At 46.3% G+C, this 22161-nt stretch overlaps 1 protein-coding gene across 4 annotated transcripts in view; it reads right to left on the bottom strand.

The window, feature by feature from the left end:
* Positions 1–1078: 1078 nt before the first annotated feature.
* The window catches only part of LOC149352522 (putative 4-coumarate--CoA ligase 1), a 30778-nt gene continuing 9695 nt past the window's right edge, over positions 1079–22161 (bottom strand). The window contains exons 3-12 of one of the 4 annotated variants that reach the window (XM_089581700.1): positions 17307–17514; positions 15006–15112; positions 13340–13533; positions 9938–10109; positions 7284–7455; positions 6673–6773; positions 4517–4661; positions 3247–3504; positions 2354–2516; positions 1079–1508 (exon numbers count right to left, since the gene is read on the bottom strand). In XM_089581700.1, the coding sequence (XP_089437826.1) occupies positions 2380–2516; positions 3247–3504; positions 4517–4661; positions 6673–6773; positions 7284–7455; positions 9938–10109; positions 13340–13533; positions 15006–15112; positions 17307–17514 (1494 nt within the window). In that variant the 3' untranslated portion in view covers positions 1079–1508; positions 2354–2379. Of the gene's footprint in view, positions 2517–3246; positions 3505–4516; positions 4662–6672; positions 6774–7283; positions 7456–9937; positions 10110–13339; positions 13534–15005; positions 15113–17306; positions 17515–22161 lie in introns of all 4 variants that reach the window. The other 3 variants (XM_089581703.1, XM_089581701.1, XM_089581699.1) reach the window with 3 other exon arrangements.

Genomic DNA, 22161 nt, shown 5'->3' with positions numbered 1-22161 from the left:
CCATTAAAATGACACTTAGGACAACTGTGTCTAATGTTTTTTCGTAGTAAAAATTGATTCTATGGTTATTTCTGATATGTTCATGTCTGCCCGGCAGCAAAAGACGCATTTATTTCTGAGAAACTCCCCTTTAAACATTTTCCCGCTATCCAACTCGAACTCGTGACATCTACAACGGAAAGGAATCCGGGATTACAGTTTTTGAGTGAATGGCGGTGTAACGTAGCCTGAGAAATTTACGCAAAAAAATTAAACATTTTCTGCGCAAGCAATTTACTTGCGAAATGTGTTAATTATGGCGACATCGGTAGTAATTTTCTCGGATTTTTATAGCTTTTAAAAGCTCTGTTTCAAGTGAAACTAGTGTGTCATTAAAAGTCGCCAATCTGTCGTTACAGGCCAACTGCATTTGTCCTAGTGTCCCTTTAACACTGCAAACCCTGCATGCATTAGTGAAGTGCGTGCGTGCGTATGCAGGACATGGACAGCGTGTGTTACGCATTAAAATTTGCGCGAGTGATACTTGTAAGCCTTTGTGTGCGTGGACAACATCGTCCGGGTCAGTCTATGAAAGTCAAGGTATCTCATGATCATCTTCCATTTGCACTCTATCTCTCTTTATCCTTCCCTTCCCTCTTTTCTCCGGTTAGGAGTAGAAGGCCAAGGTCACACTCCCACCGGCCGACCTCTCCGACTTCCTGTCATTAAAATTTTCTCCCTTTCTCTCAGCTAATTGAACGAGCGGCCGTTGTTTATGTCCAGTATCGACGTAGGCAACGTGGAGACCAGTAACGGCTTGTCGAATCCCATAAATGAACGCGTGCACACGTTGAGAAAGACGATGGTTGGGAACACGGAGGGTTTTCTTATCAAGAGTGAAGGTGGCGTCTAAGGCACAGAGCTAATGCTGCTCGCGTATCGTTGTGTAGCTCTTGAAGACGTCATCGTACGAGATCATGAATTATTAGGAGCCCAGGACACGCTACCACCAGCGCTCCTTCTGAGATATCGTCGGAGCACCGCCATCTTCTGTAGCCTGTTAGCTACGTTCGTTCGGACAAACGAGAGACACACAACACAATGTCATACTTTGGTTTATTTTTACACAAAGGTGTTTTACAGCGACCTGGACACATGGAGTTTATTGTGTAAATAAATGCGCACCGCACACATTTTTTTATCGGCGCTCCACGGTCCTCAAGAACGAGGCTTTAAAAAGATCGTGCGTTACTTCAACTAGTAAACTGCAGTTGAAGTCAGTTAAATGTGCATACGCTAATGTACGAGGTTCATTGGCTAGAACACAACTGCTAACAGGCATTTCCTCAGACACAACCTTTTTGAGCAGGATTCAAGCTACTTGCACCAAGCGTTCAAGAGGCATACAGCGAAAGTTGTAGAAGTAGGCAGAGACTTCTTTTGCAGCGACATCAGGAAGATTCTGGAAGGGTTCAAAAATATTCTGAAGTTACGGTTCTGAAAGAGGGAGAGAAACGCTGCCGAATCATCTGAAAATATACATGAATATCCTCAGAAAACAAATTTTGCCAGCTGGTAAGCAGTTCCACAAAATCCCCAGTATTGTATCACAACTCAGAGAACATGAAAAATATGCGTTAAAAGCCACAGGCTCACCCTGATATTTATCATACGGGGCGCAGTATGAAAAACAAAGAAAATTATGCACTGTGGCGTTTAACGTCCCCAAGCAACACGAGTTATTAGGGACGGCGTAGTGGAGGTATCTGGATTATTTCAGATCACCTGTAGTTCTTTGCGTGCGCTGATATCGCATTGCACACGGGCTGCTATATGTTTCGCCTCCATAAAAATACGGCCGCCGCGGACGGAATCGAACCCGCGACCTTGGAATCACCAGCCAAATGCCAATGCCTCTGAGCCCTCACGGCAGGTAAAAGAGTGAACAAAATTACATTTATACAAATGAATAAAGGGGCTTCTTTCACTGCGTTTTTTCATCGTTTTCTTGCGGACGCTATTATCATCGTTCCTTCCATTGCGCTTGATTATTGCAACTTTCATGTTTTTAACAACAGCGACTAGGAACACAGGGTATTCGTATTAAAAGCTCATTGTTAAGACCAGCTTGTACTTGTTAAAACTCGCCGTGCCGATAATGAACTGGTGAATAAAAGAGTTATTTTTGTGCTATTTTTTATTATTATGAGCCGCCAAGTTCAGGCGAACAGCCCTTATCGAAGCCCGGTCCATACTACAGTGTGTACGACAAGTAGCTAGCATTTGGTAAAAGAAAAGAGGTTGACAAATGCTTTAGCTTATGTTGATCGCCAATAGGCAAGTGAAGTCATCAGAGTGGTGAATTCGCACTTACAAAAACAGACATTACACAATATCAGGTTAAATGCCAGCGTCCTTGTGGTTCTTCAAGAAGGAATCTTTTAACGCTCTTCGAAGATTCTTTCCAGTGTCAGATTTTGGAATGCTTTCCACAAATTCGATGCCTCCATGAAGGTGCTTATGGAAAGCGGATTGGTCTGAAAAGCGAGGAGAAAATACGCATAAATCAGTCAGTATTTACATGCCAAAAACTGCACGGTGGATTACCAGGCACGCTATAATAGAAGGCTCCGGGCTAATTTCAACCGCGTGTGATGGGTTTTTTAATGTGCACCTCAGGGAGGTACCGGCAGCTTCTGCATCCACCCGAAAAAAAAAAAAATTTACAGACGATTACGATAGTCGGGAACGCGAAATATGAGTGCAGCCTATTTTCACGCCACGGCTGGCAGGTGGCGTGTTATGCTGCTAGCTACCCTCCGGGATCTACCCGTGGCAGCCACCTTCCGATTGTCCATTCCTCCGCTCTCCTCGTGGCAGGTGGCGTTTCCCTCTGGTCGTACCTGCCACCTGTCAGGTGGCCTCTTACGCCAACAACGCCGACGCTGACGGCTACGACGCAGAATGCACGAACGGGTGCCTAAGAGCTGCGGTCTAAAATAAAAACGCACCTGCCTTGGCCAGATCTGAAAAAGCCACCTTGTGAACAGAGAAATGTAAGCAGGCAGAAAGAGGAAAAAGAGAAAAGTATAACCGAAAAGGCATGCTTTTGTTCGTTAATTTGTGTGAACCCCGACGCTTTCGAGCAAAGGCATTTGAGCCCTACGCCTGCAAAATGTTCTGCGCTTCCTCATCTAATTTGCTGGCGTACTTCGCATTCTGTCCGGGTGTTCAGCGCTGAAATCACATGCACGCGAGCTTGCCTACCGGCTACTAGTTTTGCGATCTCCTTCTTGAGATCGTCGCTCGCAGCGGTGTCCTGGAAGAGGACGACGAAGGCCCGCGCAGCTTCGCCGTACTCTCGGTGAGGCACGCCAGCTACCACCACTTCTTTGACGGCCCGGTGCTGCACCAGCAGGTCTTCGAGTTCCGCCGGCGCCACCTGCTGGTCCATGCACTTGATGAGCTCCTTGATGCGGTCTACGACAAATATCTTCCCTTCCTCGGTGTAGTAGCCAATATCACCTGCGCATATAGTGGCAAGATCGGCAAGACGTTTTCGCAGGACTTTTAGTACAGACTGGCAAAAACGTCACCGCTTGGAAGAACTCAAGCGTATGCCTCCATGACTCGATCACAGCTGTGTTTCCGGAAAACATTACTCCTTTTGGGGCTTGTGATGTAATGCAATACTCAAAAGTGTTAAAAATTAAAACCCTTGTGGGCGTGCGCCATCCAGCTACAGCTTGTCATCGTGCTTACACGCCTCGAATATTAAAGTTTAACGAAACACCTTTGAACCACGGTCCGAGAAATGTAATGTGGCCGAAAGCAATCTGGAAAGCACCCTTTCTGTAATCATGTAAAACGGAAAAGTTGTTAGCGCTATGAGGGCTGATTATGTTGTGAACAGCAGGACAGCATGCTCTGCTGATGCTGTGTGCCACGAAATTTGCATTCCTCTGGTGCAGAATTTTTTTTCGTGGGATATTTAGGTCTTCTTGCAATGAGCCTCTGATCGTTTGCTGCGAAATTTTTAAGTACAACTTTTTTCAAGTATAATGGAAGCACCTGACAAACTGAAAACACATAATTTTACTGCCACATGAGAAACTATGGCGGAGCAGTAAAAAAATTTGTTGTGTATCGTAACTACAGGATTCCTTCTGGGGGATGAGCTGTTGCGTCGCGATTATTAATTGTTCACAGTCAACAAAAACAGGTGCGCCGCTTTGTTGTGAACAGTGCGGAAGAAATGACGAACGATCAACACAGGACACAAGTGTTCCCTTCCGTCGTCACTGTTGATCTGTTAACAACAAAATGTGTGTCACCCACTAACCTACAGAGATTACCATATATGTGCAGCTCTTAGATATCGCCCATATGGCCTGGGGCGATGTAGCCGCCTCGTCATGTGTTCGTGAAGGATAAGCGAGTAGGAAGTGGCACTAGCGCAATACAATTTCCTCCCTGCGCGGCAGTAGTGAGACAGGGTGCATTCATAGAGGCGCTAGCAACGACTGCTAGTTCGTACCTGACTGAATGAAGCCATCGTCATCGTAGAGGTTCTTTGTCGCCTCAGGCTTGTTGAGATAGCCGAGGCAGCAGTACGGGCCTTTCACGCAGATCTCCCCGGACTGACGGGGCCCGAGCTTTTCGCGTGTTTCCACGTCGACGACCTAGGCAGAAAAGGCAAGGATGCATCGTATGACATATCAACAGTAAGAGGTAAATTACACGGAAGGTCGCATATCATGAGCAATAAAAGTAAATGAGCTCTCACTGCAGATGAAATAAAACGAAAATATTGCAGGCCTAACTCCTCCCCTGCGAGCACTACATGAAAACCTTTCACAGTCACCACGATTTTTGTAATATATTGACCAATGGGTCTACTACCTGTCTTCATCCTTTTTATGCGGGTGTGCCCGTACCACACGTGTGCAGTAGAACCTGTGCGGAGATTCAATGTATGTCTGTGCGCACAACCTATATATGAAAACCTGTTGAACTTGTGTTTCGCACATGTATACATGTACAAACGGTGTCTTCCAGCGTCGTCCTGCGTCTCTCTACTGTGCCTGCGCCCTTTCAGTTGATTTTTATTCTTCCAAAGAATGAGTGTTATAGTACCAAACGGTAATTTTTTGGTGCGATAAATTGTGGTTCACAATCGCATGGCACAAAATGCGCGGCGTTCGAGCGACTAAAGGTCAGCAGAAGGGAGAGAGAGAGAGAGAACAACTTTTATTTAGAAAGCCTGCAGAGTCGGTTAGGCTCCCTCCAAGCAGGGAGGACAAGCTTTTACCGCGACGCGGCCACTACGTCAATCTCGTGCGTTGTGCTCCTTGAGGTCTTGTTACGTCCCTCGCTACTTCCGCGGGTTCGAGAGGGCCGCCGCCCCCTTCCTGGGGGTGCCGCCCCCCTCTCCTCGGTTTCGCTCGGTCGCTGCCTCTCGAGAGCTGCCGAGACCTGCTGGACGGCCTTGAGTTGTGTCTTATGATCACAGCTCCTCGTTGCAGCCTCTAGCTGCGGCGGGATCGTCGTCTTCTCGCTGGCTTCGCGCGGATTTACGCTACAGTCCCAAAGGATGTGAGCCGCGGTGGCTCTCTCCTTCGCGCACAGTCTGCATATGTCACTCGCGTACACACTCGGACACACGTGCTTAGCTAGCACCGGGGTGAGCAGGGACCCCGTCTGTAACTGTCTATATAACACTGCCTCCTTCCGGGTATATATAAAGAGAATGATCGGTCTTGAATTCCGAAAGCCCACTTCAGAATGCCAGAACTGCGGTAGCTTGCACATTTTCTCTCCAGTCATGAAGCAAAACTTTCATGGTTTGATTGGAAACAATTTGCAGGTATATAAGTAAGAAAGAAAAAGGTTACGTTGCGAAAAAAAAAAACTTGCTCTTCCACCTTTTACGCCGTTTTAGAACATCTTTGAGAACAAAACTGTGGAAATATTGAAATCTTCAGTTGCAACGGTTCTAAAGCAGCTATTATTGAGTTTCTTGAAAACACATTAGATGTAACAAAAATGCCGAGTAGAAATGTTGCATTTTTTTTTTGCATTCACTTGAAAAGGCGACGTTTTAGTGACGGTGCCTTTTGAGAAGGTGCTTCCCGCTGCCCCAAGAAAATAGCCTGAAATCCGAAACGGTTGCAGTAAAAGCACCTGTTTCCATATTCCGCGAGGTGCTCCAGTACTAATAATTACTGTCATGGCACTTCCAAGCTCGCGCAGCCCCAGTCGCTATCAGTGCGCACCAGAGGCCGCAGTTTGGCACTCTGAGATTTCATGTGCTTTCTTTAGAGAGAGGAAAGGATACGCTTAAGTGGAATTTTCCAGAAATGGCGCTATTTGAGGTTTCTTTCCGCGCTCAACGACCCTATTACAAGCTTTATCGCTTATGCGCTCTCCTTGAAGATCAAGTTAACTGAGCTTAACCGAATTATCACGCAAGTGCACATGCACGTTTTATCTGTCTGTGTGCGAAAGTGTGGCGACACAGAGCATTCACACACCCTATTCCTACGCAAAATGCATTCGACTCAGTTCACCAAGCAAGCTCTCAAATGTTCTATTGGAGTCTGGTTCCAATATACAAAAAGGAGAGCCGGAAAGATGCTTTAGAAGCACGTATTACTGAATCACAAGCATGAACTAAAAGAATTTGCTCCTTACCTTGATATACGTCAGGGGAATAGGCTTTCCAACGCTCTCATAATCATCAATACTGTTGTCGGTGACAGTGACGGCCCCACACGTTTCGCTCATGCCGAAAACTTATATGAACAAAAAAAAGATACATAAAATGTTTAGAATTTGTAGTAAAATCTGCTGTTAGCTTGAACATTTTCACTCTATTGAGGATTTCTTCCAACATGCAGTACGTGTTATTTCGAGATGCTAAAAGAGCAATGAAGCTACAGCTAGATTACTCCTGCATGCCCTTTAACGGGAGACCGGTGAGATACACAGGAAAAAAAATTATCTTACGTCAGTAGCGTAAGAGAGTTTACAACAGACAGGAATACAGTACATATGCGTTTCGGCAAGTGCAAAGCTCCTGGCTGGAGGCAAAGAAAGGGGGGGAGGGGGGATGGATTTGAAGAGGTTTGGAGAAGCCATTTTTTCCGATTAACATGCGCGATTAAGAGAAAAGTAACCCTCGAGCAGAAGTATAAGACCGTCATACAGTTTCTAAGCTGAATATCTTCTAGCTGGCAAAGCGGGCAAGGACATGGCACAGCACACCGAAAAGAAAAAAAAGACGTAACCCCTCAGCATCCTACCATGGCGGAATGCCGTCAGCTTGAACTTGTCGATAATGGCCTTTGCCATTGTGGTTGGAGTGGTCGAACCTCCAACGAGCAACGTTTTCATGCTGCTCACATCATACTTGTCCACGCTTCCGCACTGCACCATCTTCTGGACGTACGTTGGAAACTGGAGCATTAGAGTAGCCTGCAAAAGAGCATAAGAAACGAAAGCTTAAAACAGCTTGCATGTATTTGAAACTGAAACCTGTGATTAGTCCTTTTCATTCAGATTGACGGTATTCGCTATAACGGGCAGAATATTAAGGTACGGAAAGGTTGACGATGAAAATTTCGATGTTTCATTTTGTTTAGATTGCCCAAAATTGGATATTTCGAACGCCTCAGCACTTCTTTGATTAGGCGGACAATGCCTTAAACTCTAGCGTACGCAATCCCCCTATGCTACGCGGTAAGGCAAAGACGAGGCAGTACTGATGTTTTCCAAGGGCGACCGACGAGCTGCTTTCAAGCTAGAGGTCCACGTTAGTTCTGAATTGGGAACATTGCGTGGCAAGATACTTCAGTGAAGAGAACCTGACACGTTTCGAAAGCTGGTATTTCCCAAAACACGCGACGAAGTTGTTGCGCCGTTTTATCCGGAACTGTGCCAATCTGCTTAAACCGCTTGAACTCCTGCTTTCGGCGAAAAACATGACGCATCCACTCGAATGGGACGAAGGTGCACATAATGCGTTTCTTGACGCCAGAAAAGCCATGGCTGACGCAGCCTTGCTTGCTCACCCTAAGCCAGACAGTTCCTTCGTCCTCATGACAGACGCTTCCAGTACTGCTTTGAGCCACATTTAAACATCACACTGATGTTGCCTGGCAGCCTCTAGCTTTCTTTTCGAAGTTAATGAGCTCTAACCAGACCCGTTAAAGTGTGTTCGGCGGGGTGTTGCTAACCATGTACCTGGCAATCCGACCCTGGAGACACCTGGAGGGTTGTGCTTACACAATCTTCCCTGAACACAGGCTTTTAACACGCGATGGACCATTCAGACAGCTTCTACTCACCACGCGAGATTCGTCAGCTCGCGCACATGTCTGAATACACAACGGATATTAGTCACGTCAGCGGCACCACCAACATTTCTGCGGACGCTTGCAGTCATGTGGATGCTGGCAGTACACTTTTCCCCACACCTTTCATGACCTCGACGGCGCTCGGCCTATTCACTCCGCACTGACATATCTGCGAGCGCCTCTCGCATCACTCCAACTCGAGGTTATCCAACATCAAGGCACTTCCCTCACATGCGACTGCTCCATGGGTGTTCCAACTCTATTTGTGCCTGCTTCTTTTCGCGATTGAATTTTCAATGCCCTGCACAACTTGCCTCATCCTGAAATCCGCGCGACGCAGAAGCTCGTGGCATGTTGCCACTTGCCAACGAGCGGAAGTTTACCGCCGTGCTGTTCCGCCAGCCCCACCTTTTCTCCCGACGCACGCTTTGATACGTACGGTCCACGCTGACCTGGTAGGATCGCTTCCTCCTTGCCAAGGCAACAGGCACTTACTCACCTGCGTGGGAAGTTACACCCGTTGGCCTGAAGCAATGCCCTCACCGGCATTTTTACCACCACCATAGCAGCTGCCTTCGTTTCCATTGGGTGGCCAGCTTTGGATGTCCGTCTATATCATCACCGACCATGGCAAACAGTTTTTTCGAGTAGTGTTGTTTCACCTTCTCGGCCCGACTCGCCTGCGAACCAGTGCGTTGCACCCCCGAAGAAATGTCGAACGCTTACCTCGCTATCTCAATGCTGCACTCAACGCGCATGCCGCACAAACGGAGTGGTTCAGCGCATGCCCTTCGCCTTATTGGGCATTCGCTGCGCCTTCAAACAACACCTTTCCTGCTCAACAACTCAGCTCGTTTACGGCACACCATTTCGCCTTCCAACCGATTTATTCGAAGTTTCTCCATCATCTCCCACCCCCAAAGAGCACATCAAGATCCTCCGCAATCTGTTCCGGCCTCAACCATCGCGCTCAGGAACAATTCGCACAGTTTGTCTCGCCCGACCTACCGACCTGGCAACGCATTTGTCCCTAAAGCATTCCACCAGAGCCCGCTTCAGTCGCATTACCTCGGGCCGCTTCGCTTCCTTGCTTTGTAAGGAGGGGCCCAACGCAGAGTGGCACTAGTCGGAACTACGACGGGGGGTCTTTTACTTTTTCCTGCGATAGTACATTGCATACCTGTAGGTAGTACGTGGCAAATAGCGAACTCCTGCAGTAATTGTGCCTAGTACCGAATAATTAACTTCGGGTTCGACTGATCAGCAGAATGCATAAGCCTGGTTACATATCACCTTGGCATCTGTTCCCTATTATTCGCTGCACCATTGCTTTTCAGGTGCCATGTTTATCTGAATCGTCGTTGAGAAGCACCTGCTGAGCTGGCACTGTTCCTGCGCCTCTCTCTACTCATTCGATGCGCTGCCCCTGGGACACTGCGTCGGTGGCGTCGTCTTCAGAGTAAAGAGGAATAGGAAAATGGAAGCCGGAGTGCTTGCAGCACACCTCGTTCTTTGTCGGCCTGTTCAACTAAAGTACTACCGATTCATCTTGCTACACCTACCGCTGAACTGTCTAATCGCTTGAACCCTTGACCACAAACCTTGTGTCTTTCAATTGTCTTGAGAACGCTATCCGGATCAGAGAACGCCGCGATGATGACGCTGGCGCCCACAGTGAAGCATGTGCTGTAGAGCCAAAGACCGGATACGTGCGTGAATGGGGCAGTGCCAAGCATCGTGTCGCTGCTCCTTATGAGGCGCACTCCATCGTCCCTGAAAAGTGTAAGCCAAAAGATGGCGAGAGTTCTCTAATTTTATAGCCAATTTTTTTTCGCCGCACTCAGGGCTTTCTTTTGGTTTTCCACAGCACCTCACGATTATTCCGATACACAACTTTGTGCTTGCCACTGTTGGAAGTGAGGTTGTTTTGAGGAAGAGCTGAAAATTTATATTTATCATCATTTCTTTGCAAATGCGTCAGTGAATTGCTTGGGCTTTTTTTTAATAATAAAAATAAGTGATGACAATAACCAATGAGAACAAACGTAAGTGAATTGAAGGAGTGTACGATTGGGGGCTAGTTGGTAATCCATGAACTAAGAACGAAAACCACGCAAAGGACGATACACAGGGAAGAAGTAGACAGGACGAGCGCGGACTTGCAACTGTTTATTGAAACGCAACAAGCAATCTCTATCTAATCGAGTTCAGGAACTTCAGTTCCTTCTTGTACAGATGGACCGAAGCCTCGCTTACACACTTTTCGGGCCCATATCTATCAATCTGCCAGACTTTGAAGTACTGCCCTATGTACATAAGACCTCGCATGGCCTGAAGAGGGTGGCAAGAAAATTCGGTGTGGAAATCTTCTTTTCGGCGCCTTGTAAGCTGTCCCGTTTGTGCGCGCTAACTAACACTGAATCAAGAACAAAAGCAGGCTGTGGTGTTAACCACGAAATCAAGTTTGTGTCCTGTAGAATGGGAGTAGTGTATGAAATCCCGCTTAGTTGCGGCACAGTTTACGTGGGAAAAACGGGACGCTGCATTAATAAGCGCCTACAAGAACATAAAAATTCGTTGGGCTCTCACAGCGGCATGCATTTGCCAAAACACTGTCTCTCGTGTGACAATAAATGCACGCCACTCTCTGAGCGTACAAAGATAATCGGAAGGGCCAAAGACCAGAAAACACGTGAGGTCATCGAAGCCTGGCAGATTGATAGATATGGGCCCGAAAAGTGTGTAAGCGAGGCTTCGGTCCATCTGTACAAGAAGGAACTGAAGTTCCTGAACTCGATTAGATAGAGATTGCTTGTTGCGCATGCGTAGGGTTGGTGATGGAAGGAAGATATGTTTCAATAAACAGTTGCAAATCCGCGCTCGTCCTGTCTACTTCTTCCCTGTGTATCGTCCTTTGCGTGGTTTTCGTTCCTAGTACGTAAACGTAAGTGCACATGCGGTCAAGGCGCTGATCTCTCTGAGTTCATAAAAAATAAAGCACTATAATAGAGTCAATTACCGTATTATCCGGACTATAGTCCGAGACCGATGTACAGTCCACAGGGGCGAATTTAGGCTTCAAGTAAAAAGTTCTTGCTTAGATAGTCCGCACCCGGTGTATAGACGGCAAGGACAAATCCTGGCTGACAACAGATTTTTTAGGTGGCCAACAACCTTTATGCAATCGGTAAGCAAAAATTTAATGGTCAAGAAGTAATATTCTGGGCCTTTCATAGACAGCATAGATGTCAGGCCTAAACCCCGTCAAAATCGTGCACTTTGCCCAGGGCTGTCGGGATAAAACAAGTCAAGCATGTCGGATTCGACAAAGCTTTGCCAGTGTACGTCATCGCCGTCAGAATCCGACACCTCTGTTGCAGCAGTTTATAGCCCGGCTTTCGTGAAGCCGTTGATGAATTTCCTGGACACTTTCTTCAGCGGTCACAGTCCGAGGCCTTACTTCTCTGCCTCTGGCGTTATTCATTGAGATTTTGCGGTTGTGCTCACAAATACAAGCTCTGATCAAAAAGCAGCCACCACGAGCAGCATTCGCTTGCACATCTAAGCCGATTGCATATGAGAGCTAATTTTATTGTATGATTTAGCGGGGCAAAATGTCGCAAGGGCAGTAGGGGCATGCATTTTTTTTTAACTTTGACTGCCATGCTAGGCTTCTGCTTTTTCAAACAACCTTACAAAAGTAAACCTTGTAAAGCCCGCTCAACGCGACGCGAACTTTCACCTCTTAAACATATACAGCCCGCGGACTATACTCGGGAAAATACATTAATTCATAGATTTACGTCGATTGCGCGCAGAATTGGGTGCTTGGATATATAGCTCCGCGAGAAAAAGCTCTTGGACGCGTGCTCCATGAAGCCAACCATTTAAATCAAGTTTGTGCAGCAGTTTTCGCAATAATGAGAATGACGACCCAGCAGAGAAGCAAACGAGGGGAAAATGAACAGTACCCCACTTTACAATACAGTTTACAACTTTCCTTTCAAAATCAATCGCATACCACTTGCGATCAAGCGGGTAGACCAAGTACGTCAAAATCGCATCCCTTTAGAAACAGCCGAGCCAATATGGCCGTGCTAAAAAAAAAAAATGAGAAGTTGCAGACATGAAAATGAAAGCACTGAAAGTAACGCATGAGGGGGGGGGGGGGGGGGGGGCGACAACAAAAATGTACTTGTACAAGGAGAATGTTAATTCCTGTTTATTTATTCTATTCAAGAAAGTTTACTCTCAACCTTTGATGTCGTAACAAGTAGGGGTGGTTTTCCCTTAACAAAAACGCCTATGGAATTTTAGAGCTATGGACAGGAATGGTTTTTCTTTGTGCAATGTAAATAATAAATAATGACGGTTGCCAGCGGTGGACGCGGGGACATGGTTCGAGCCGGAGGCTGGCTTCTGAGTAAAGGAGTTAAAATACAGGTTGGTGGGTGGGCACCGTTCTTTGCCTTTATGTTTTGTGATCAATGCGCGACGAGGCACAAGGGGGGAAAGTCACGTGCTGAGCATTTAGGCTCAGTTTTAGTAGATTAAATGCAAATGAGATTAGACAGTTTTTGAGAAGTCAGAAGAAGATGCAGAGATTTAATCACTGAAAAGCCGACAAAACGAAAACGAACAGTCACCGGTTTGAAAAAAGTGAGAGAAAGGTATAGTTTGTGTCCCAAGTTGATTCAGCCTACTGAAGTTTTGAACATAGGAGGGTTTTATGCAGATTTATTTCAATCCCAGGGCCTGGCACTGAGTCCTATAAATAGCAAATATAGCAAAGCCTATTGTAGAACGAGAGCGTTAGGGAAAGTTCAACTGCAAGTCAGGCAATAGAAATTTAGGTTCTTTCAAGTGCATGTTCAACTCTTGTCCTTTCAAGTGCATGTATGCACTATAAGTTTCAGCCAGGGCGGTCACATGTAGAGCATCATTTCAACACAGCTGGATAGCTCAGCTTTTCACGCGTACAGCGTGCCCGAAGGAGCGCTTACCCTGAAAGAAGGAGCTGAGAGATAATATTCCGATGGGACATCATGACGCCCTTGGGCAAGCCAGTCGTGCCACTCGAATACAAGACGGCCACTACGCCACGCGGGTCAATGCCAGCAGCCGAGTACCCCGAATGAAATTCTTTCAGCGCAGAGAAGCGCACCATGCCTTCGTGCTCGCCAAATGTCACCAGTGTCTGCACAGATAATAGAGAACGTTAGTACAGGGCGATCCTTGGCCGCCACAGCGATTCGCTTCAAGCTGAGCTATCTGCGCACGCGCAGATGGCCCCTCTGGCTGCAGGCGCGGGCGCACACCTGCCACTGCGCAGGCGCAGCTGTGTCCCCGCGTAAGCGGACCCGCATTCCGCACCAGTTGTTGGAAGGGCAAAGAAACATACTTTAGTGCATGCGACAGGAAAACTAACCGTTGAAACCTAAGTCGCAATTCAGATAACCTCGTCTGAAGCAGCGATAATATTGTACCCTACAGAGTATAGCAGAAGCTCAGCCCACACTTTTGGATAAAATGTTGCACCGGTGAGGGTTTAATCGAAAGAGACACCAAAAATTGAACATGGAAGCGCTTTAACAACTGCAACCTGAGATCTCTTCGATGCTGCGTGTAGAATAAATTCCAAACGTATATCCTGCCAGTTTTTTTTTTTTAGTGTCGACGAAAGCTCTTTTAGCTGCACTCCGGCAGCAGACCCCGTTGATGCAGCGTTTCAGAATATAACAGGATCCCACGTCGCGTGAGTTGAGGGAGAAAAGGGCGCGAAGCGGAGGAGAGCACTTTCATAGGTGGAAGCGCGCGGTAGCTTGTCATCGGAGCAAAATGATACCGTGTTGTTCAAAGGTCACCCCCTATTCCGGGTACTAGGCACAGAAGTAGACTCTTCATAGCTTTCCGTTAGTTTTCCCGAGATTTGCGGCCAGTCAGTGGACGAGACCCAGATGGCGGAAGGTATGTTCCCTGGCTTCTGCTCAGAAATTTGACTCAAAAGAACGGCGGACAGTCCACGTGCAGTATATCTCATTTACAGGGTATTTACAGGGTTTGTGTTCCTATCTTTTGCCCATTTTTAGCGCTCAAAGAGAGCGTAACTGCGTAACCGGCGCATAAGAACGCTTCCTCACATCCATTGCGTTCTTGCATGTGATACAGCTTGCTGGCATTAAGCCTTCACTTCAGGTCTAAAACAGCGCGAAAAACTGAACGTTGTCCTGTTCACGCATGAAAAAAAAAGGGCAAAAAACTTAATCCTGCTTCTACTCCCCATCGTATTAAGTTTATGGCAGCGAAAAAATATATATACTATTAGCACGAAACAAAGCATAAAAACTATGTAGAGCAAAGTATATGCATAAAGCACGACAATACAAGTGCATGGCCTTCGGTATACCCTTTTCTACTATGAAGCGTGTGCGCTTGAGTAGGGTGTCGAGATTGGAGTGGTACAGGTAGCACAGCTGCTTCATACTTGAGGTCACTTGGGTGAAGAATTTCGTAGTACGAAGACAGAGTATGTTTACTATTCACGTCTATTAGTTGCCGGCTGCCACTTTTTGGGTATGAGTAATAACAAGCACCTATATTCCTCACAGCAGCGCAGATGAAATGTTAATATTTGCTGTATGTCACTCAAGTGCAAGTGAAACAATTCACCTTGACTGACGGCACGGTCTCACAAGCAGCCTTTGTTTTTTCAGCGCTTGCGTCGTCGCAAAAAACCAGTTTGGGGCCCGAGTCACTGAACTGGTACTGGACTTCGCCTGTTTTCATGAAAGATAGGAGAAGAACAAAGCCAAATGAATAATCTTCAGGTTTCATATGATTGTGATCGATCATGAAAGGAGGAGGGGCAGCAAAATGCAGCAGAATAAGCAGGTGCGCGTTTTACTATTGCGTTTCATGCTTCCTCAGAGCGTGTATACAGCGAGCCACAACGTCATACATCCGAATCAATAACTACTGCAAGGCCAAGTTAAACCTCTTCGCCGCACATATAAAGCGCATTTAAATCATAAAAAAAACTTTAATTCAGCTTTTAGTTATCTCCATTACTACATCGCCCAGACCTTAATTTCCGGTCTATTTTCGTTCTGTTCTACACTCTGAACACGAATAATCCTATATGGGAGTAAAAAGAGTAAGCTGTCCTCTAGCGCACTCCCTAATAAGGGCATGGTATGCTCTCCAAGTTCTGGAGTGGATTTCGATCACTAAATATATGTAATATTTGTTCTTTTGGCAACGAATGTATATTCCCACTGCAAAGCACAGTATTTGGTTTACACCATATCATTGTCAGTGGTGTAGCGCATCAGAATACAGCTAAGAAGTGATAACTAGTAGGCTGGTTAACTAATACTGAATAGTTTGCTGTTTACCTATTTCTGATTGCCTCATTTATTGAGAGTTGTGTGGCCCACGGTAAGTATTATTACGGGGGGTTAGCCCAGCGGCAGACGGTACAGGCCACAGTCAGAAGGCACACCGAGCTAAATCACTCCAGCACAAACTGCCACGTCCTCGTCGTCGTTCACTGCCGAACGTCCCAAAACAACGTCGTCTTCTCCTAGCAACTATGCACCGTAACAGTATTATTGATGTCAGATTTCCAGAACACAGTTACCCTCGGCGCTGTGGGCCAACAAATGTTGGCTATTTCGAAGAGTTACGTGCACTGGAGGGGTTGCTTTGCCTGCAAAGTTTTCGAAAGCGCATTTATTTTGGTGCGATGAAATGACGCTCTGACATAACAATTTTCGTCCGATTTTCTTTGATTCTAGCAATCAGCCCGCCTCTCTGACTCATTCCGGCGACATCGAAGGCACGGGGCAATCGAAGAAGAAAGAATCGGAAAGAAATGGAATCCGAATGAAATCATCATAGCACTTCCTCCTGTCCTCTACCGAGGATTAAAGAAAAAAAAATCCTTGTACACACAGGCCGTAATAAAAACTACCGTTAGAGAGACAATCAAGCCCAAAACTCTTCGTGCTTAAAATGTGATGCTCATGCTGGCTCTGATGTGTTTTTTTTTAAACAGCGGGGGATCGTATTTAGATGGCCGTTTTAGTCAAGGCACAGTATAGGCTGGGTGCTTGCTAATAATTGCGCTTTCGTGGTCCTGCAGGCGTAGAAACTTCCTGTTCTCACGCTCTCTGTTTGCTGGCCCGTTGCAGAAAACACATGCAAATACCCTTAACGGATCTTTTATCTCGTTTGTGCGCAAATATCCATTTAGTATGACTTCTATGGTACATTTCTGAAAAACGTCTGAATGTGCCGGCGAACAACTCAGGCAAAGGATTGGTTTTGGTTTTGTGGGGTTTAACGTCCCAAAGCGACTAAGGCTATGAGAGACGCCGTAGTGAAGGGCTGCGGATATTTCGACCACCTGGGGTTCTTTAACGTGCACTGACATCGCACAGTACACTGGCCTCTAGAATTTCTCCCCCAAAGAAATTCTAGCCGCCGCGGCCGGGATCGAACCCGCGTCTTTCGGGTCAGCAGCCGAGCACCATAGCCACTGAGCCACCGCGGCGGCTCAGGCAAAGGAGAAAACGACGTGGTTCCACGCGTCGGTTCCCGGAAAATTGCCAATAAGCTGACGGCGTGATAGGTATACTGTCCGCGCCGAGTCTCGTAGACGTGGGTAATGTTGTTTCAAGGTCTTGTAATAGTATGCCTCATCCACCATTGGTCTTGATTTGACCATCCTCTCTCTCTCTCCCTCTCTCAACAGGTGAGCTGGGATCTGGAGAAATATCCAGGTCTTTTCTGCAGTGCGTACAAAAACTTGTTGCCACCAAGTGCGAACGCTAAATCGGGTTCGCGAAAATCCGGCATGCAAACCACAGAAAGCCTTTATGCATTGAAAGTAAAAACTGATGTTTTCGTGAATGCCCCCCCCCCCCCCCAAAAAAAAAAAAAAAAAGAGAGGAGACAGGATACACTTACGCTGGGTAAGGTTGCCCTTGGCAAAGACCATGCGGCCACCGGCGAGAACAGTGCCATAAAAAGCGGTGATCAAGTCGACGTTCACGCCGCTGTGGATTCCCGCCAGGTCTCCCGGCTGGAAGCCCAAGTTTCGCAGACCGGCCGCCACGCGCCGGCATGAGTCCTCCAGCTGCCGGTACGTGCACGACTCGCCCGTTCCGGCGTCCACCTACGCAGAGCAGAGGTGGCACGCGCAGATGCACCTCTCTTTAGTGCACTGACGAGTTGCCAGGCCTCTGAAGAGACGAAGAAATGGCACGCGGCACATGAGGATATCCGAAGTATAGCTTACTTATATAAAGAGGCTAGCTTAATCAGAAACGACAGACAAATTAGCGGCCTGTCGGTAATTTATACACGACAAAACAGTATTCGGGGAGCAAGGGAGTCTTCGGTGGCTCTCTCGAATACGCATAGAAATGCAAATTCAAAGTCGAACGAAGTCAGAAACACAGGTCACGCCTTGGTCAAAAGTCTTCAGGCCAAAGGGGTTTCCTTTTCGACCATGCAGTCTAGCACTTGTAGAATCTGAGCCTGTAAATCATACCCCAGAATTCTAGACAAAAACATTTTTGAGAGGGAAATCGTTTATGCACGCCATTTTTGCATATAATGTAAGATTTCACTATATATCCGCAGATCACCCGACAGCAGTCTTGAATTTTTCGATCAAAGGTGCACTAAAGAGGAATCTGAACTCGTCTTTTTACCGTGGGAACTCGATCTATACGTTCCGAGCATTCTCAGAAACTTTGTGTTATTGCCCTGTGCGGCAATAAAGCCTGTAACACGTGTCAGGCATTTCAAATATTTAGGCGTGACCATATGTGAGGATTTGAATTGGAAATTGCATGTCAATAACATATGTGCATCAGCTGAGAAAAAACTTTGGTATTTGAAACGCAAACTTCGACTTGCACCAGCAGATGTCCGACTCACTGCATACGTGACTTTAATACGCCCCAAGTTAGAATATGCAAGTGTTGTATGGAATCCTTTTAGAAAAAAACCAAATAGATAAAACTGAACAGGTTCAGCGACGGGCTGCAAGGTTCATACTCTCAAAATACAGGTCAACAGACTCAGTCACGGAAATGCTTGATAAATTGAACTTGCCGCAACTTTACCAACGACGACAAATAGCCAGACTAAAATTCATGTATCTAATAAGTAAAGGCCAATTCAATTTCAACACAGAACGGTACCTTCAAACAGGATCATCACGTCCTGTACGCGGTAGCCATCCTAGGCAGTTCCTTCCTCTACAGGTAAGAACAGATACATTTAAGTTTTCGTTTTTTCCAAGAACAATTCAACTTTGGAATTCCATACCATACGACATAATAGAAATCAATTCCCTTGAGCAATTTGAACACTCTATCCTCCACCACTTCGCTGCTGATACATTAACAGTATAGCAGTCAGACAGGTACCCCTTCCTCCCCTTTATTGTTATTTTTATTTACGAAGTGCGCTGTAACCTGAAATGTAGCACCTTTGATAGCCCTCTAACCCCAATTTTTGATGTTACCTTCCTACCATTGTGTTCTTGTACGGCGAGCTGACTGGAAGTGTATCCATGAAGAAAATTGTGTATATAGAAAACTGGCGCTGGCTTGAATTGTGCACTTATGTCGTATTTACTGCACTGTGTTTGTGTTGTATAAAAAAAATTACCGACGATTACGTTACTTCCTAATGCGAAATTTGAGCGCAGCAAATAAGCTGTTTCACCTTTTCGATAGATTGAGGCAAAGAAATCGAGCAACACATGTATGCGCTATCACAGAATTTTTTTTTATTTTTCGCAGGAAGAGGGGGGAGGGGGGCGGCGTGTACACCCAGCGGCAAACGATGGGGGCAGAAGCGCGCGCAGCAAGCGGACAACACGATAAAGGGAGAAGGGAAGAGATAGCAGCGACTGACTGATGCCGCTGACGCCGATAGTGAGTCAACCCCAGCTGCGGAGTTGGTTTCAGGGACAACGCCGCCGATGCCGACACAAACAATATGATACCCTCGCTTCCGCAGCGCTAAGAACCAGGTCTAGCCGTGGGAAGGTGGTCACGTATTCGTCGACGTGCCGTGGCCTACGTGAAATAACCGGCGCGTCGGCAACTGAAGAGCACCCTATCCGCCACACAAGAACAGGGGGGGGGGGGAGGGGGGGACCCTTTCCTCCTCTTTCTGCATGGCGGCGACGGTGTTCTATGCAGTCACGTTATCTTGACTCTCTAGCGGCGTCAGCGGCATCCAGCGGTATCAGTCGGTCGCTGCTAGCGCTGGGGGGATGAAAGGGGGGCGGAGCTGGTTACGAGGCCGACGGCAACGCCGACGACGACGCGAAACCCAGGAACGGACGCCAAAGAGCTGCGCTCTAAAACAAGTCATTGAATTCCCACCCTGTATCGGCCCAAAAAGGGCTAACAGTATCAATAAATAAATAAATAAATAAATAAATAAATAAATTTAAATCGGATTAAACGTGCCAGCACCCGCCTTTTTTAACTCACCGCTGACGGTGGAGGAGTCAACCAACTTTTCAGCCAGTCCCGCTCTGCCATCGGCGCAGTGATACGTAGCGATCGGCGAAAGCAGAGAGTCCGCGCGTATTTTTATTTCCGTGGGCCGAATTTCCAGCTATGTAGTCTGACTAGGTCTATATAATCACGGAACCCTAAAAAACAAAACAAAAGCGAAAGCGAGACTGCCACGCGACTGCCGGAAGTGCTCTCCAAGTGTTATTTGAATCCTCCTACCTTCAGCGGTGAGTTAAAAAATAAGGCGCGGGCCGGGGCGTTTAATCCGATTTAAATTAGGGAAATCGGCCGCACAGGACAATAGCTCCATGTTTCTAAGAAAGCTGGGAACGTGTAGATCGAGTTCCCGCGGTAAAAAAACTCTTTAGTGCACCTTTAACGTTTTTGCTATCGTCAAAAGCGTGCCTCACTGGTTTTCAGTGACACTCTTAACTGTTGGATGCGATCGATGGAAACTTGAAAGAAAGATTTTGCTACGTATCAGAAGAATGGACCATTACCTTCAATATTTCCATAACAGTATCTAAGAATATCCCAATTTTCAAAGTTTTTGTCCGAGAATGCTGGGAAAGAACCTGTGTACTCCCCTTTGAATACCTTTTAGTTTCGAGAGGCGTTGTAAGTGCTACAGTACTCGGCACAGAAACATGACTGAAAAGCAAACCTTACGGCCCGGAGACTTTCGTCCACTGGTGTATACGCGAAGACAAACACGGTGACTTTACGGCTGTTGGCTCGTCGCAATTTTCAGAATTCGCGCTTGTAACTGTAGCATTCAAGCGATCGCAGGAAAGAGCGCCATCTGCGCCACAGTGATAAAACTCGAGAAGTTTGATATGTGGCATCACCTAGTGGCGGCTAAGTGAACTCTTCTATTGCAAGGTGCCGCGGCAGCCTAAAGGCGTCGCTCGAGTTTGTAGTTAACTTTGCAATGCCGAAAATGTAGTAGCGCCAAAGTAGCACTTTTACGAACCCAAATCGAATACCAATAGGCTAGCTTTGCTACCTATAGCGCAGTTAAAACCGAATCCAATCAAATATGGACCTAATAGTGGAAGAACCGAATCAAATACGAATCGAATAAATGTGTGATTATTCGCGACTTGTGCGATGGTTTGTACAAAACGAATAATCATACGAAATGTATGAGCGCTACATATACGTATGGGCATTACGAACGTCGCTACAGAAATGGACGGCGTCGGCGCGGGCTGATCCCTCCTCGCTGCAAAGACAAATCGCAGCGGCATGCTGCACGGCGTCGAAGGGGATCTGCTCCTGAAACAATCGTGAAAGAAAAGTACGGTGTATCCTATACGAACTTCATGCCAGTTACCCGAAAACCATTAAAAAACGAGCGAAAGCCTTCGATTCGTTTCGAATAATTTTTAACACGCAATATTTGATTCCTTCAGTGAATCCAATGGAAAGATGTTCGATTCTCTATTCGAAAATATCGAATATTCGCACACCCCTACGAAGAAAGAAAACCTAGAGCGCCTTCCAAACAAAAATCAGAGAACTTAACTAACGAACCTCAGAAAAAGAGAAGGCTGTAGTGAGGAAATGAAGTGTCTGTGACGACCATACGAGAGCCTTCTTTGCGACATTTAACTGTAAAGGGGTGCGAAGTTCAAAAATTAAGAAAATAATATATATATATATATATATATATATATATATATATATATATATATATATATATATATATATATATATATATATATATATATATATATATATAAACTATTGTGCCGAGCGAAGAAAAGATCAATGTTTCAGGCAGTACATTCATGTAAAATGAACCGCAAACTTTGTTAGGGGCTAGTTATTACGCCACCTGGGAAAGTACAACGCAGAAAGGAGAGGACGACAGACGAAACTCTATGAACAGAAGTAATGACTTTTGATATTTGATTTTTAATATTTTAATGCTCGACTCTTAGGTTGTTGCCCAGTGCTTCACAAACTCAGCAGAGGTCGTACTAGGCTGGTAACAGAAGCTGCAAAGATGGTTAAGGCAGGGTGTGCTAAAAACAAAACAAAAACGCATCCATCGCTCTTTCGATGAAAATGTTATGTAGAGGCTATGGGTTAAATCAGGTCCTGGGTGCTTCTTTCGCTTTCTCTTTAAGCGTTTACCTCACAGGCCTACCACGTCGGTCGGACATGGTCCGTGCCCGTTTTGTCTTTTCTTTTTTAATTAACCTTCGACCAGCTCGAGCCGGATGAAAGTTCCCGATGGGAAAGTTGAGCTGCCAGAATACACTAAGAGC

Source organism: Amblyomma mixtum, chromosome 3 (genome assembly GCF_055824585.1).
Source record: "Amblyomma mixtum isolate Tamu chromosome 3, ASM5582458v1, whole genome shotgun sequence".
Lineage (NCBI taxonomy): Eukaryota > Metazoa > Arthropoda > Arachnida > Ixodida > Ixodidae > Amblyomma > Amblyomma mixtum.
The sequence above is the reverse complement of the archived record's forward strand: the minus strand, read 5'-3'. Positions and strand labels throughout refer to the sequence as shown.